General features: G+C 40.7%; 1 protein-coding gene across 1 annotated transcript in view; it reads left to right on the plus strand.

The window, feature by feature from the left end:
* Samd5 (sterile alpha motif domain containing 5) overlaps nt 1-14,932 on the plus strand; it is a 58,789-nt gene extending 43,857 nt beyond the window's left edge. The window contains exon 2 of the mRNA XM_040728182.1: nt 9,370-14,932. Within this exon, the coding sequence (XP_040584116.1) occupies nt 9,370-9,432 (63 nt within the window). The 3' untranslated portion in view covers nt 9,433-14,932. The remainder of the gene's footprint in view (nt 1-9,369) is intronic.
* The last annotated feature ends 1,198 nt before the right edge of the window (nt 14,933-16,130 follow it).

Genomic DNA, 16,130 nt, shown 5'->3' on the forward strand with positions numbered 1-16,130 from the left:
ATATAATGTTATAATGTGTATATTTGTGCCTGTGCACACATACATGTACCTGCAGGGAAAGTCATTGTCTTTAAAACAATTAGAGAGATCTTTCTGCTTCAACAAGCTGAGGACTACATCTGTGGCAGTTATGTTCTATAGGGCATGCTTCACAAAGCTAAATGAAATTTTTAAAAGTTAATGGCTAAACAGTGCTTACAGCATACACATTACTCACGATCTATTTTAATAACATTGTGGGTGACTAACTCAATAGTACTGCTGAACACCCATTATGGTTTTGTTCGGGAGACATGCCTGACAGTCTATGCCTCCTTAGGGGTGAGTTTGCATTCTTCAGTGACTGAACAAAAATGTGTAATTTCATGTGTCTGTCTAGTGTGGCTGCTTCCATGACGCCAGGTGTTGCTTGCCACAGTCCTCAGAGATGTAGGACACAGCGGGGTTCACATTTGACAGAGAGTAAGCTGAAGCAGTGGCGAGACTGGATGGACACAGACATTCATCTAGGAAGTGACAGGCTTGGCGTTGAATCCAGCCTCATGCTACTCCCGCCAGCGGTTTTCACAGCTGCCCTTGAAGGAAGAAGGAGGTTCCAGAGCTATCTCCAGGCTGACTGGCCATTGAAGACCACTCTGCTCCCTCCTCTAACTACCCTGCTCCCAGATCCACACTCACTTCACGCCATGTCAACACAAAACGCTTCCACACACATCCCCACAGCAGGCACACTCTGCTCCCACATCCTCTCCTGGGTGCCAGCACTGCCTAACAGCAAGTGTGCCTGGTTGAGAATGCCAGGGTATAGTGAAAGGCGATTGCTTTATATGTCTGGCTGCTGCAGGTAACCCATTCACACCTCCTCAAAGTCCATTTAGGTGAGGTCAGCCCCTTGAGGGTTGGCCCGTTGACTTTGTACACGCTGCTCTTTTAAAGGCCTGAGCTGTTAGTCCACAAGATCATGCTGCTGTCTGAAGGGTCCCTTTTTCTCCTGCCAAAATCAGAGACAAAGCAAGTGATGGAAAATAATACAACTCCCCTGAACCCTTCCTTCGGGCTGCCACTAAACATGCAAATATGCCCTGGATAGAATTGCTAAAGAGGATTATGACACTTGTCTTGCTTCCTTGCCCATTCCAATTTGGCAGGTGAGGTCAAAGCCCAGCAGACGAGGCCACGCTTCAGTATTTGGGGACTGAGTCTACATGCTAGGAGCGCATGGGTAATTTTGATAAAGCAGGCCACGTGTGTTCAGAAATGCCCGAGTCTCTTGGAAAGCTCTTGCTATTTTCAAGGCTGGCAAGCTAAGCCCCCAGGAGAAGCATGCATTTGTGAGCAAACCAGCCATCTTTGCAAATCCTCTCACCAGACAGGAAAGGGCATCTCCTCTCTAAGACAGGAAGGTCCCAGGGCTGTGTGACTAAGCCAGATGGGAGGCCAGAAGGGTAAATGTGGAGTGATTGTTTGGAAGGTGTTGTCATGTGAACGGGCAAAGTATGATATATCCCAGATTGAAGACTTGGTCTGAGGCGTGCTGATTATGTGATCTCTCTGGTCTGTGGTGTCCAGAAGTGAAGTAGTGCTGTGGATCTCAAAGTATGGTCTGAAGACTCCCAAGGGTATCCTCCAGGGGACTTTGAGATATAATGCCACGAGAATGCCATGCCATTATCTGTGTTTTCACTGTGTAGATATGTGAACTGTCAGAAAAGCAATGGTGGGCACAAATGCTGGCACATTTATGCTGTCTCTGCACTTTACCTCCCCCTGCACATTGCCACAAACCCAAAGGAACCTTTCTCCATCATAACAGCCTTGATGAGGCAGTAGAATTTGCTCATTTCACCTCAGCCTTCGTGTACTTTTCCCCATTCCAAATTCTGTGTGACAAAATGGAAGTACACGGCCCCCTCTGTGGCCACTGGAAATGTGAATGACCCATGCCAGACATGATGTTATCTGTTGCCCTGTTGACTGAACGTGCTTCTCTATGTAACAGCATTTTTCCCTCAAGAGAGACCTGCTGTGGGGCAAGCCCCGAGTATTCAGACTGGAGTATTTGGAAGATTTCTTGAAAATAGATAAAGTGAATCGAGTATTTCTCTTTTTTTTTTAAAAGTTAGAAAAATTGTGTGTGTGAATGTGTGTGTGTGTGTAAGCATGTATACACAGGTATCGAATTGTGTGTGTGTGTGTGTAAGCATATGTGTGTAGGTGTCCAAAAGGAGGGTGTGTGTGTGTGTGTGTGTGTGTGTGTGTGTGTGTGTATGTGTGTAAGCATGTGTGTGCAGGTGTCTACAGAGTCCTGAAGAGGGGTTTAGATTCCCTGGAGCTAGAATTACAGGCAGTTATCAACTGCCATGTGGAAAGGGAACTGAATGTAGATCTTCCATAAAACAGCTAGAGCTTCTTAACTGCTGAGTCTACTCTAGCTCTTGATACCAGTATTTTCAGAAAGACAACAGATAATAATTAGTGTTAATGTTGAAGAGTACATTTAAGGGGAAAATAGAAATCTAGAAAACTCTCTCTTGACAGTTTCTAGTGTTTCTTTTTCTTTGATGAGTTCTATTAGTGAATGTATGTGTTTATAAATATGTACTATATATAGTATATATAAGTAAATGTATTATAGTCTTCAATGTATTTTTATAAATCATGTCTTACATAATCCAAGTAATCTATGTCATATATAGAATAGGAAGATGTCAAACTTTTCCATGTATATAATTAGTGATGTAGGCATTTTACACGATATCTAAATAAACATTTTACATAACATTGTATGTTCTGTATGACAATAAAATTCCCTTTTACTAAAAATCACATTTGCATACACTTTTCTAGACAAGACAATTAAAACTATCCCTAAGAGCTTTCGACAAATTATGTGTGCTGGTGAGAGTGCTCTGTTTGATACCTTAAGGATATGGTGACAGCTATCACCAGCTGTGTGACTTAAAACAACAGAGAGCTTTTCCATCAGGCTTCTGGAGACCTGAAGTAAAAGACCCTGGTGCCAGAAGGACTAGACTCTTCCTTGTTCTTGTGGACTCTCTGGCAACTCTGTACTCTCCGGGCTTACAGTGGCTCACTCCTGTCTCTGCAATTCCCCTCAGGTGGTCTCCTTCTTAGTATGTCTCTACTTCATCTCATCTTCATCTGAGGACACCAGGCATTGTGTTTAGAGTCCACCTGAAATCCCCTGTGATTTTTCACTCAGACCTGTGACAAAAGCCAACTGAAAACCCCGTTTCCCACTGAGGTGCCATCCTTAGGACTCTTGGGCTACTTCTCAACTACTACAGGTTGTGCAAATCAAACTTGACTTCCCTGAATAGATGCAATATGATAAGGTGGAACTTGCCATAGGGCAGAACTGTTCTGCCCTAGATTATGAGTTTTCCCAGAGTAGCTCTCATCTGCATTTCAAAGTCCTAGCTCCTCCATTATTTATTAATTGGGTTCTGGCTCACTATCAAGTTGGTGTGGGGTGAGGAGGAGAGATTCTATGCAAGCACAATTCTCAACATGGTGCTTGCCATAGAAAGGTTTCTCTCAGTAAATAGTAACGGTGTATTTACTACCGTGGAAGAGTGGGTAATAATCACTGAAATATGCATTGGACACCCACTTAAATGGCAAATTTATTACTGAGCAGGGGAGTAAAATGTTGTCAAAGATTGTTGGTTAATAGTAATAGATGGTGTGTTACTACAAGTAGGAAAATAAGACAGGGACAGGGAAAGAGGAATAACAGGACCCTATGTGAGTGGCCCAGAACACCGAGTAGAGATTACTGTCACCAACAGCCTTACATCTAAGGAGTATCTTTCAAAGAACTGCCCTGGAGGACTGAGCACTCAGAACCATACACTTCCTTGGGATTTCCAGTCTCCTGTGTTGTATTCATGGGCCTGGGTTTTGACCACAGTTTGGATGATGCTTGGAGACCTTGAATCACACAGTACAGAGAGAAACTCTAAAAACTCCTCACTCTGTCATCCTGTGCCAACCCATCCGACCTGCTTTCTTGAGGCAGACCAGTTTCCCATTGGAAGTGGACTAGACAGACTTCAGTCCGGTACCTTCTCCTTAGAGTTCTGACCTCACTGTCCATCCTGCAGCCAGCCTTGGCTTCTCACTGCTGAAGAAGGAACCAGTATCTTTCTCATGAGCTGCCATTCCCCTGACCTCACTTGTGCTGGTTTCTCAGCCTTTATAGCCATTTGTCTCTGAGTTTTCCTGAAGCATGGTCCCTCTTCCCTGATTATTACTCTTGACCTCAGCCGTCCTCGTGGCCCTTCGTTGCCTGTGCTGACTGTGTGGAACCCCTTCACTCAGTCTGGAATGGTGGCCGAGCTCCTTGTCTTTTCTGAAGTCCCTACCACTTCCCTTCATCAGCTGTATTATGAAGAGAGAGAGAGATGACCTAACCCTCGGTTCCTGTTCTGACTGGCTGTTAATTATTACAAAACAACAGAAAGCTTGATGCAGAATCCCCCCCCACACACATACACAGTTAAATTCCTGAGCCTTTGTTACTGATGGAGAAGATAAATGAGGCTCTGACTCCAAGCCTCCAGGAGCTCCTGTAGTACTGGATGTCCCTGACTGACCACAGTCTCGCAGGTTTTTCTGTGTGTAGGAAATCATTTCACTCTGAGTGCTCAGGGCTGAGGGCTGCAATGCAGCTTCTTAAGCTTTTGAAAAAGTTGGGAATTTACATAACTATTCAGTTGGAAAAATTATAACATCAGTTAATGCCCCGAGGATAGCATAGACAAAGATGTTTTTGCTTTTTAACCTCCGAGTGTGTTTCTGAGAGTTTTGTGAATAATAAGTGGGTAGGAAAATTCCTAGGCAGCCTCTCTAGTATAGTTGGCATTTTCTGAAAAGATGTAGATAAGTGGAGGAGTGAAGACTAAAAATGCTGTGACCAGAGGAGGCATGGAGAGGCAGTTCCTTCTAATCCATTTAATTTGTTCCAGAAAGGAAGCATCTAAGTCTCCCCTCAGCACACAAGGATGGAGATAGATCGGATAATCATCAGGAACACTTCATCATTTGACTGAGGACATTTAGGTATTTTTTTCTAAAGGAAAACAAATGGATACTTTTTTTTGAGACATCTGCTCTGTAAGACTTCCCCAGTATAGAAGGCAGGTGAAGGTGTCTTATATGGCGGTCCTTTGTACTGCGTCGCATCTTCTTGCCTGTTTGAACCAGAGGCCAGCCTGAGCATTCCCAAGCAGAATACCCAAGGGAAGAACTAAAAATGACCGTTGAGACCAAGATGGGGGTCCCATCTGACTTTCTAGATTGAAATTCTGCAACAGGAGTTTATTTTGATGAGAAATGAGAATGATGACACAGATGGTCCTAGTGATTGTAACAGTGAACTAACATACTGGGACAGCTTTCCTGGGGGAGAAAGAGGGAGGTCTGAAATGGAGGTTTTGTGCTCAGAGTTCCACAGTTAAAAACAGGCTGTACTTGTCTCCTCTCTAAGGAGAGTTCGACCTTTCTCAATCCAGTAGTAACAGACAGCATGCCAAGGCTGAAAAACAAACAAACAAACAAAAGAACAAAGACCTGTAGCTTTAGTATGTTATGAAGTTAAAACAAAAAAACAAAAACTATCACCAATCATCTAGAGTTTCAGCTTTGGTCTTTGTTGTCTTTTATCATCTAGAAGACAGTATAAGCATTTCAAAGGATAGGATGGGATGGACAGGGATGTATTATGGCACTTGGGAGCCAAAGAATACTGAGTGTTACAGCTTGGATGGACGGGTATTCTGGCACTCAGGAATCACAGAATACTGAGTGTTACAGCTCAGATAGAAAGGTATTATGGCACTCAGGAGTCAAGGAATACCACAGGTCACAGTAAGCATAGCAGCTTTTACAGCCCTGGTTCAGGGAAAGGCTTCCCTAGTGTATCAGCTTTGTTCCTGCAGGAGAGGGTTTGCCAGCTGGGGATATTTTCCCAGTGTAACAGTTTTGCTCTGGCAGGAGAGGGTTTCCCGGGTGAAGTTCCTACAGTTTAGCTCTGCTCCTACCTAGGTCTGGGGTCTCATGTGAAGGATGAGGAGTTCTGTCTACGTTGGGGAGAAAAGAAAGCAAAATGGACATACCAGGATGTCACCCTTCAGCAGTGCTGGCCTACTGATTTACAGATGATAATTCAACAGGTTATAAACAAGCTGTTGGCCATCTTTTAAAAATGATATGATTATTTAAAAATTTATCTTATTCTTTTAAGGCAGGGGTCACTTTGCTGTCCTAGTTAGTCTAGAACTTACTATGTAGACCAGGCTGGTCTCTTATCTTACAGAGGTTAGTCTGCTTCTACTTCCCAAGTACTGGGATTATGGATATGTGCTACTGCATCAAGTAGGACATTTAATATTCTCTCTCTCTCTCTCTCTCTCTCTCTCTCTCTCTCTCTCTCTCTCTCTCTCTCTCTCATGTTGCCAGGCTGATCTCAAACTCATCTTGGACTTCTAATTATCTTGTGTCCAACTTTGAGTGCTGGGAACGCAGATGTATGCTACTACACTTCATGCCATCTGAGGGTACAGCCATTCTTTTAATCCTTTAACACACCTGGTACTTAAAACAAGAAAACCCCAACAGCATTAAGGCTGGGAAACATTGTGGTATTCACTCTTTCTAAGGTTAGAAGTTTGAGAACACACCAAATACAAGACCACTTTGGTGATTCTTCCATTAATTTCTCCTCCCCTACCCCCAACTCTTCTTGTACTGAGAATTGAAGTCCATACCTCATAAATGTTAGGTGAGCACTCTACCATAGAGACACATCTTCATCTCACTTTCATGATTATTAAGCCAGCCTTGCCCACTAACCAAGGAAAAGGACACAAATGACTTTGACTTACATGATATTATATTGCTATGTATCAATCAAAGATCAAATATATCTATGCTTTCCTTGCTGGAATGAAGACAGAGATCCATTTTCTTTGTAGGAGAATGTCAGAGGGAAAAATAACCAATAGAAAAAAAAGCAAGGCCCCTAAGAGGTCTTCATTGTTTGCTTATCTAGTTAGGATTCTAAGTCTGCTCATTTTTAATCTCATTTGAGTGGGACCTGTGAGGACTGGGCTGAGGGATGTCACAATGTGTATCAGCCATCAGAGCCCCGAGAGCATTGCTAACAGGGAAAATATTAACATTTCCAAAGTCATGCTGCAACAGGGGCTCTGCTAATTGCTGCTCTCTGTGGCTGCTCTCCCAACTTGAGACTCTCCATGACCCAACTGTGGAAATCCTGTTTGTCAGCCTCCTACCTTCTTCCCTCGGGAAGGAAAAGAAGCAAATTGCAAGACTCAGCTTGTTGAATGCCTTTGCTTTGCTTTTGTGCAACCAAAGGCAAGAGAGATTTCCAAGACTATTGGCTTGTGGTTAGATTTGTGAAATGACTTCATTCTCCCTCCCAGTCTCCAAATAAGTTTAATGTTGAGACTGTCAATACTTACAAGACAATAGCCTACCAAAAGGCATTTAATGTCTTCATATGTTCCTGGAACATGTGAGGCCATGAAGTCCATTTAGAGTTCTGTCTCCTCTGGCACAGGTGTATAAGAGACCTGTTCTTTCTCATCCACAGTCTGTCTTGTCCTAGTTGACTAACATCCTCACTTGAGGCTCTTTCTGATACTTTGTCTTCTTCTTGATACCAGCTAGTTATCTGTGCCACACAGTAACTATAAACGTGGTTGGTAATATTCTGACACTTATTTGTTTACTACAGCATTGCAAAATGAAAAAACTTCATCTTCTTTGTGTTTCAATGATCTTCCCTCTCTAGGGTGTCACTATACTCCTCTAACCCTCTCCAGAACATTCCAACCACTTTGCTTGTCAAAATAGATTAAAGATTATCCTACCACAGATTGTAACAGAAAGTGATTTTAATAGAGGTGTTAAATTAGGCTAGATTTTTAAAAGGCGGCTTTTTGAATGTATTAATTATTAGTCAGATTTTCTTAGAGTTGGAGCCACATACCAAACCAAAGGACTATAAATAGTTTTCTCTCTGGAAAGAGGAATGATTAAGCTTGGTCAGTAATACTTCCTACCAGCTTAAATTGCCTGATGGTGTCTCCCAGACTAACAGATAATAACATGTTAGTTACATGTGGCAGTCGGCAGATGGCCATTGCAAGAGCAAGGGTGAGAATGGCATGTTCTGAGAAAAATCTTGTGTGTGTAGAATTGTTCTTTAAAAGAGTCTTCATGGAATCTGCAATATGACTTGCATTTGGGGGCATCACTAAGTTTCAAAGAATACGCTTCAATGTAAGGGTGGAGTGAGATAGATTAGGAAAGCAAAATATATACAACATTCCCCCAAAGAACCTTTCTCTAAACAGCAACAACATACTGGAAACAAACAAACAAACAAACAAAAAACACCAAACCAAATAGTTGAATCCAAAAATCCAGGAACAAGTCTCAGGTTTGTTTGTTCCCTTAACCTTTCCTTTCCTCCTCTCCTTTGTCTGTCCCGGGCCTCTCGGGGGACTCTCAGCACATGGCAGAGAGTGATGGAGGGACAGAAGACTTTCATCTGTGACTGTGTTTCAGTTTCAGAGGAGTCAGTGTGACTATAAAGGGGTTAAAACTGTCAACACCTGTCAGAACTTGGAGATGATTAATGTGCTGTAAACCCGAGGCCCTAGACGCTGATGACCACACAACAAGTGCATTCTGCTAGGCTACTGTTTTCACAGAGATCCTTGTTCATCTACCTCCAGCTCATGCTTCTGAGATGCCTTGCAGAAGAAGTCATTGTTTATGCATACAAATGATAATGATTAAAGATGATTATGAATCATCTTTATTTTGGAAGATGCATTCTGAATTAGCACTAGAGTTTACCATTACAAGTTGAATACAAAAGTTCCCTTTGCACATGAGACAGGCAGCTATTAGCATTCGGAGCATCTGCAGAATGTCGACTAAGGCTCTATTGTTAAGAGTTGCTAACATGGGTATTGAACAATGTGATTGAGAAATCCAAAGTATTACAAGGTAGATTTAAGGTTTTCCTTTTCCTTTTCTTACAAGGGCCATATAAGAAAAACAAAGAGAAGTAGTCCATTTAAAAATGAACCAAAGGCTTCAGAAGGATGTAATGCATTTTCCATTTATTATCTTAAAAGAAAAAAATGAATGTGTAAGAAGCAGAAACACTGAAAGCCATTTTTCAAAAATCTACATAGTAACCAGAAAGGTACAAACCTGGCTGGAAGACAGGAACAGGCATCCGTGATGCACTAGGGGAAGGATGGGTAAAACAGAACCTCAGTAACCCAGATATGTTCAAATCCACAGGTCCCAATGGCCGGCATCCTAGAGTACTTAATGAATTGGCCGAAGTCATCACAGAACCGCTAGATATCATTTTTGAGAGCCCGTGGAGGACTGATGAGGTGCTGAAGACTGGAAAAGGGCATATTTAGAACCTTCTTTCTCAAAGGGAACTGGATGGTGACTCTGGAAACACCCATCAGCTTAAATTTTTGCTTGGAAAACTCTGGAATAATCAACTTAGTAAGCTGAGTAATAGCTTACTTGTAGCTAGTAATAAGGCAGCGACCTACCGCCCATGAAAATATATTGAACTTGGTTTTAAAAGGACACTCCAAGCAGGAAGAAGTCTGATACATCTCTTGGAATTTCCCTCCTTTGTTCTTTTGATTTTTTTTTATCATAATAGATGGGGTGGATAAAGACTTGTGGGTAATTACTAATCTTAAGTATACTAAACAAAAGTAGGTTTCTTACAATAATTGTAAAAAATTTCAAATTGGCTTCTATCTCAAGAGCAGTAACTTTCATTTTATATCTTAACATACATGTTATCTTACTTTGCATAGGGCTCTGTTTTCATTAAGGTATGATAGTTCATATAATCCTATATAAAGTAGTTTGGTAAAGGACCTCTTAGATGCTTTATATAGTGATTTTACGCATAAGTATAACCACAACACTGACAGATTAAGGAAGAAATTATTTTTTAACTTTTGAAACTTTTTCTGGTGGAGGTATGACTGTTACATTAGGAGTATCATGTCCTGACATGATAATTGAATACATGTCAGCTGTTTTATTCTTCCTTGTCTGGAGACTTCTCCAGCCTACCCCTTTCTGAGTTCCCCTTGTCTCCCTCTCTTTAGTAGGTTTCTGATACTAGTTTGGGGCAGAGACATAGGCTGTGGCAGTAGGCAAAATGAGCCTTGTCCATGGACCTACACCCAAGGAGGATAGAGGAAATTGGGTGGGAGTAAAGAAATTGACATGACACTGGGTTTTGGAATTTGGTGGGGGTTTTTTTTTGGTGGTCTTGTTTTTATTTTTCTTCATCATTATTTCTTTTGGATGTTGTTAGTATGATTTTCTTCTAAGACGCAACAGTGATGATGGGGCCTGAACTTAGATAAGAGAAGGTTATGGGAGATTTATCAATATTAGCAGAAGTTTAGACAGCATCTCAGCTGTCCTGTATTGTGGAATTGTTCCTTCACTACTCAAAAGTACATCAAAGGTGCAAGCTTCTCTCACTGTAATTATGGACAAGAGCAGGAGACTTTTAAAGGAAAGAGATTGACATTCACCTTGTCTCTAGGAATAGGTAGGCCATTAAAAAGGGATTAGATTTCCAAAGGCATTCATGGCACAATACTGTTTTTAAAATCAAAATTTGAAACACTTGAACTGCCTTCAGAGATGAATTTAGACACCATGCAAAAGCCTTTCTTGAGATTAAATGCAAATGTAAGGAAATTAACTTCTCGGAGCACGTGTGAGTTGTTCCTCAGATGCTACAGACAATCGACCACTCATCACCCTTTCAAATAAACTGGGCTTTATAATACCTGTTATACTTTTTTTTGAAGATGTGTGGGTATCTGCATAGATTACTGATATGATGTATTGTGATAATGAATGCCTTCCTGGTTGAGACCTCATTTCCAGGTGCCACATCTGTGACAGATTTATTTCACAGATGTACATTTGCATGCATTTGTTGAACTGTGTGGCTAGCCAGGACCCAATTTCTGAAAAAAAAATCTATTATTTACCCTAGAGGCAATGAGAATAAAATCTTCTGCAACCAAAAAGGGCTCTTAGTTCCTTTCAAGTTTTATTTTCCATTTGAATGAAGTCCGACTTCAACTATTTGTCTAAATTTAAATCTTGTCTGTATGCCACTATTGGGATTTGAAATTAACAATAACCTACCTAAATTATGAGTCACAATTTAAAATGGTAGAATAGCCAGTGGGTCTGAAAGGCTTCTTAGGTAAAGGAGAAGAATAAAACTGTGAAGAGAATCAGTGAAAAGAAGCTTGCTAACTTCTGTGTGTTAAATCAAGATGAGGTAAGACAGCATATCAAAGGAATTCTGACCTTGAATTGTATCTGTAGGGACTTATCTTTAGGAAGCATGTCATTGCATATTTTCTTTTATCTCAACACTGGTGGCTTCCTTAATATCTGAATGTGAAAGGTGAAAACATGACAGTAAGATTTGCATCTTGATTACATTAACTCATAGTTCCCCCCAAATTAAGTAATAAGTGACAGGGTCTTATTTTATAATATTGAGAGGTTTAAAGAAGAATAGCAAAATGTTCTTCATCTTAAAATAATATGGAAGTATATGAAGAAAACTTACTCATCTCATGCAAAATTCTGCTTTGTCAAGTATGGCATCATATATCTGTAATCCCAGCAGAATTCCTAGTTCAAGGCCAGCCTGGGCTTTGTAATGAGATTATGTCTCAATAAACAAATCAGAAAAAAAAAACAAAAGAAAATAGGAGTGACTATGCAGTTCAGTTAGTCAGTTTGTGCTGGGCAAGCATGAGGACTAATGTTTGAGCCCTACAACTTACCACATAAAACAGTCAGGTGTGGTGGTATGCACTATAGCCAGCACTGGGGAGGATGAGGCAGCAGACCCCTGGAGCTTGCTGGCTGGTCATCCTAACCTACCAGGTGAGTTATAGGCCAGTGAGGGTCCCTGTGTCAAAACAAACAAAACAGAAAATCAAAGCAAGGTGTGCCTGGAGAGGGACACATGATGCTGACCTGTGGCCACCACGTGGATATGCATACACACACACACACACAATTAGGGAGGGAGAAAAAGGAGGGAGGGAGAGAGAGAGAGATTTCTGGCCATAAGGAAAATAACAATTTAAGGGAAAAACAAAGTAAAACAAATCTCAGAAGAAAATTATAGCCATACATGGTGGCACTTTCTCAGCCCAGAGGATCAAGCAGTTTCTTAGATCAGAAAAGTATCCATCAAGTTTGGCCATTTGAACTACAGGATGACAGTGAGCAAGTTTTCCCTCTGAAATGACTCAAATCCAAATCCTAGAATTATCCCAGTAGTGTTTTCCTGTGGTGACACTCCCAGGTGCACAAGCTCTAGGGTAGCTTGAGGAATCATTGCAAATAATTCTGAAACTTAAAAGCTCCTTTTCTCTTGCCCATAAAATGGCAAAAATAAATATCTCCTCCCCTTAAGAGGCTTAAGAGTTCTACAGCTTATGTCTATTCTTAGTCTTTGGTTCAGGCATGGCATCAGCAGGCGCTGTCTTTCTCCCTACCCCGTTTCTGAATTTCAGTTATTTTATTTCTTCCTGTGTGGAAGAGATTACCTTAGAACCAACTAGAGAATTCATGTATATATTGACATGTCCTGTTGCTGTTCATTAAATAAGGTCTTTTGCTTTTTTCTTGTCGGGCTCAGAAGAGCTATCTTGTACTATCACACTAGGAGTTTGGTGAATGATTAGTGGCTGAATGAAGAGAATTTGACTTAGTCGGCTAGGGATCGGACTCAGTAAGGTGCCTCCCTTTTAAGCACATAGGGCTGATTTAGATCCCAGAATCCTCATTGAAAAAGGACAACATGGTGGCAAGTACTTGTAATCCAGTGTTGGGGAGGGGGAGATAGTTGGATCCCTGGAGCTAGCCTGGCCTACTTGATGAGGTCAGGTCAGTGAGAGACCCCGTGTTTTCTCTCACACACATAAGGTGGATGGTTTCAGATGGACAATATTTGAGGTTGTCCTTTGCCTGCACGAATGCGTGCACACACACATACACACACATTCACGCATGCACGCACGTGCGCACACACACACACACACACAAAGGCATCAAGTCCATAAAGACGAGGACTTTTCTCATCTAGAAAAACTATCATATTGGCACACATGTAGACGTTTTGTTAGCATTCCTGTTTTTATAACAGCATCAGGTATGTAGATTTGGGGAGTGAGTGTGGTATATGTGGGTATTCCTGGTTTCATGATGACTGTGTTGCACATTTGAGTGCAAGTGGTTTCCTCTCAAAGCTGCATCTACCATGAATCTAGTCAGAGAATGACGAATGACGCAGATGATCAGGAACCAGCCCGGCTCTTTTGTACGCTGTAAAGAAAGCCAGTCATGCCAGTGAGCAGAAGCACCTGCCTCCAAATTGACACCAGCATGTCTGGATATTTTATCATTTAGAGCCCAAGTGCTGTAAACAGTTCCCTTGAGTAAGTGGGATTGAAGAACAACAAAAAGAGAACTTAAAGAAGTTAAAATGTGGGGAAAATGTTTCACTCATACAGTTGTTATGAAATTAGCTTGTCTAGGCAGATGAACTATTCCACACTTTCAGGGATGCAAGGGAGTAAAAGTAGAATATTAGAGCCAGGGACATTGAAACGAAGACCCAGTCTCCAATCACCAAGCCTTAGCTCCAACCAACTGGCAAGAAGTGGTAAATTTTTGCATGAGATAAGCTGGTATGTAGAATGAAGAACCCATGGGGGTTCTCACATAGATGCTTTACTAAGTAATACCAAGTTGCTCAGAGAAAAGCAGGTTAGGCTTTGGTTTCTAGAACCTTCTCATTTTACTCTTATAATTAGTTTTATTCTTAGTTATATAATTCTACATCTGATAGTCTACAGTATTGTGTTCTTGACTTTAAAACCTTCTGCAAGCTTCACATTATTAATTTCTAATGAGATAAAATCCAGTAACTTCCTTGCACAAATACTAATCACTAGTTTAGGTATTTCTAATAGATGCAAAGGGGAGAAAAAAGGCAGGTAGCTTGGAAAAATGATTGCAATTACCTTTTTCTACTCATCAAAATTGATATTTTCTTTTTTAAATTGTCTAAGTTCTGGAAATAAAGTTTCTAACATTATGGATACTGCTAAGAATGCCTTTTAGGAATATAAGTGGTTAAATATTACAATAAGAACTGTGTGACATTTTCCCCTTTATTTTCTTTTTTTTTACAGTTTTCCTCAAATTTCTTCCTCTGAATCAAAATCCAACTAGTGAAGTTTTAAACAGTTAAACTAGACTTTTTAAAATAGATTATATTATGTATAATGCCTTTTATTAGATGAATTTTTTCTTATTACAAAACATGAAATACCATATTGATTTTCAAAAACAAGGTGGCTTGTTGAATGAGACAGATGTTAGACAGTCTGCCATTCATTGAAGTTTCTGCCTTGTTGCCTGAGCATGTTATGAGATACAAGTTGGGTTATTAAAGTCACTCATTGAGAAGCTTTCCCCACATAAAGGTTTGTATATGAGGCTGAGAAGTCAACATGGATCTTTTCTAGTGATCGAACAGATTTTCTGATTGAAAACCATGGTCATTTGTATTTGTACGCATAATAACAAAATAATGTTTCCCCCTTTCAGTTTTTTGTTTGTTTTTTTGAGGGGGGTGGGGACTATATGTGGCAAGTCTGTGAAAAGCCTAATTGGAACATCATTGTGCGCCATGTCGTGGTCGTGGATGAAGCGTTGTGATTTGCAAACATGTGTTTCCCTTCAATAAATGTCATGGCTTTCACAACGGTTCTACCTTGGCCTCTTTTGTAATCTTCTACATTCTGATGAAGGCAACAGTTTGAGCATTGTTTACATTGGTAATCTATGAATGTTTATGATGCAATAGCATGTTGGTCAGCATGGAGAATCAGAGTTCCAACTGAAAAGAAAGTTTCCTAGGCTGCATGTGAAACTACACATGAGTCTGTCATATCTGCTTGAGTGGCTTTGTGTAAAGGTTATATATGAGCAAGGTGACCTCCCCTTATGTGATTCTGAGCAGCTGTAGTGGCTTACACAGCAGGAGTGGCGGGGTGTGTTGATTGGTAGGATAGGTTCCTGCAGAAGTTTCTGCATGTGTGCAACTGCTGTGGCTGCCACAGAACTTCATCCACTGGAGGATTGTTGTAATTCAGCTACAGATTAGACACATAGTAGAGGCCATTAGACCATGAATCCTGAATTCAAACCCGAACATAACTTACTTGGGATCTGAGGACCTTAGAAAAGTGGAATGATCATTTTGCTGGTTAATCATAGTCCTTAAACATTAGTGTGAAGTTTGGTGATGGTGCTTTCCGCTATGTGTGTTGATAATTTCTAGTGATTTTTTCCCCACATTCACATGAGGTGAATGTAAATTTAAAGAGAAGATGTAGCTGTTTTTTTTCCAAGACCCTTACTCTTTTTTTTTCCCAATGTATCTTCCAGTACATAGACTTAAGGAGTGCTATGACATCTTAAAAAAATCACTCATCTTTCTATAGTGCCCTGAGTTTGAACTTAGACCATTGGTTCATGATTTAACCTTGGCACTTGTCCACGTCTTGTCCCAAGGCTTTCCAGGGATCAGGACCAGACTATGAAACCCAATATTTCAACTCCACATCTTCCTTGATCTCATACGCATTTTTAGAAAAGTTCATGGTCTTGAAATACAGCAGTGAAACTTTTTTTTAAATTAGGGAGCTATATGCAAACAACCAGGCTCACCAATATGAGGTTTTTAGAGAATAGATGGTTTATGTCATTAGTAAACATCAGTTCACATTAGACAGCTTCCAAAAGTCTTTTATCTGACTCTGGGCAACGAGAAGCCCCTAATTTCATTCTAGGCCATCTGGTGTCCTACTGAGAATTTTTGTTCATTTAAAAGAGAAATCTTCAACAATTTTAAATGAAGAAGTTACTCCTTGCTTCCTCCTAGACTCATCCCCTGA

This window comes from Mesocricetus auratus, unplaced genomic scaffold, assembly GCF_017639785.1.
Source record: "Mesocricetus auratus isolate SY011 unplaced genomic scaffold, BCM_Maur_2.0 Super-Scaffold_100018, whole genome shotgun sequence".
Taxonomy (NCBI): domain Eukaryota; kingdom Metazoa; phylum Chordata; class Mammalia; order Rodentia; family Cricetidae; genus Mesocricetus; species Mesocricetus auratus.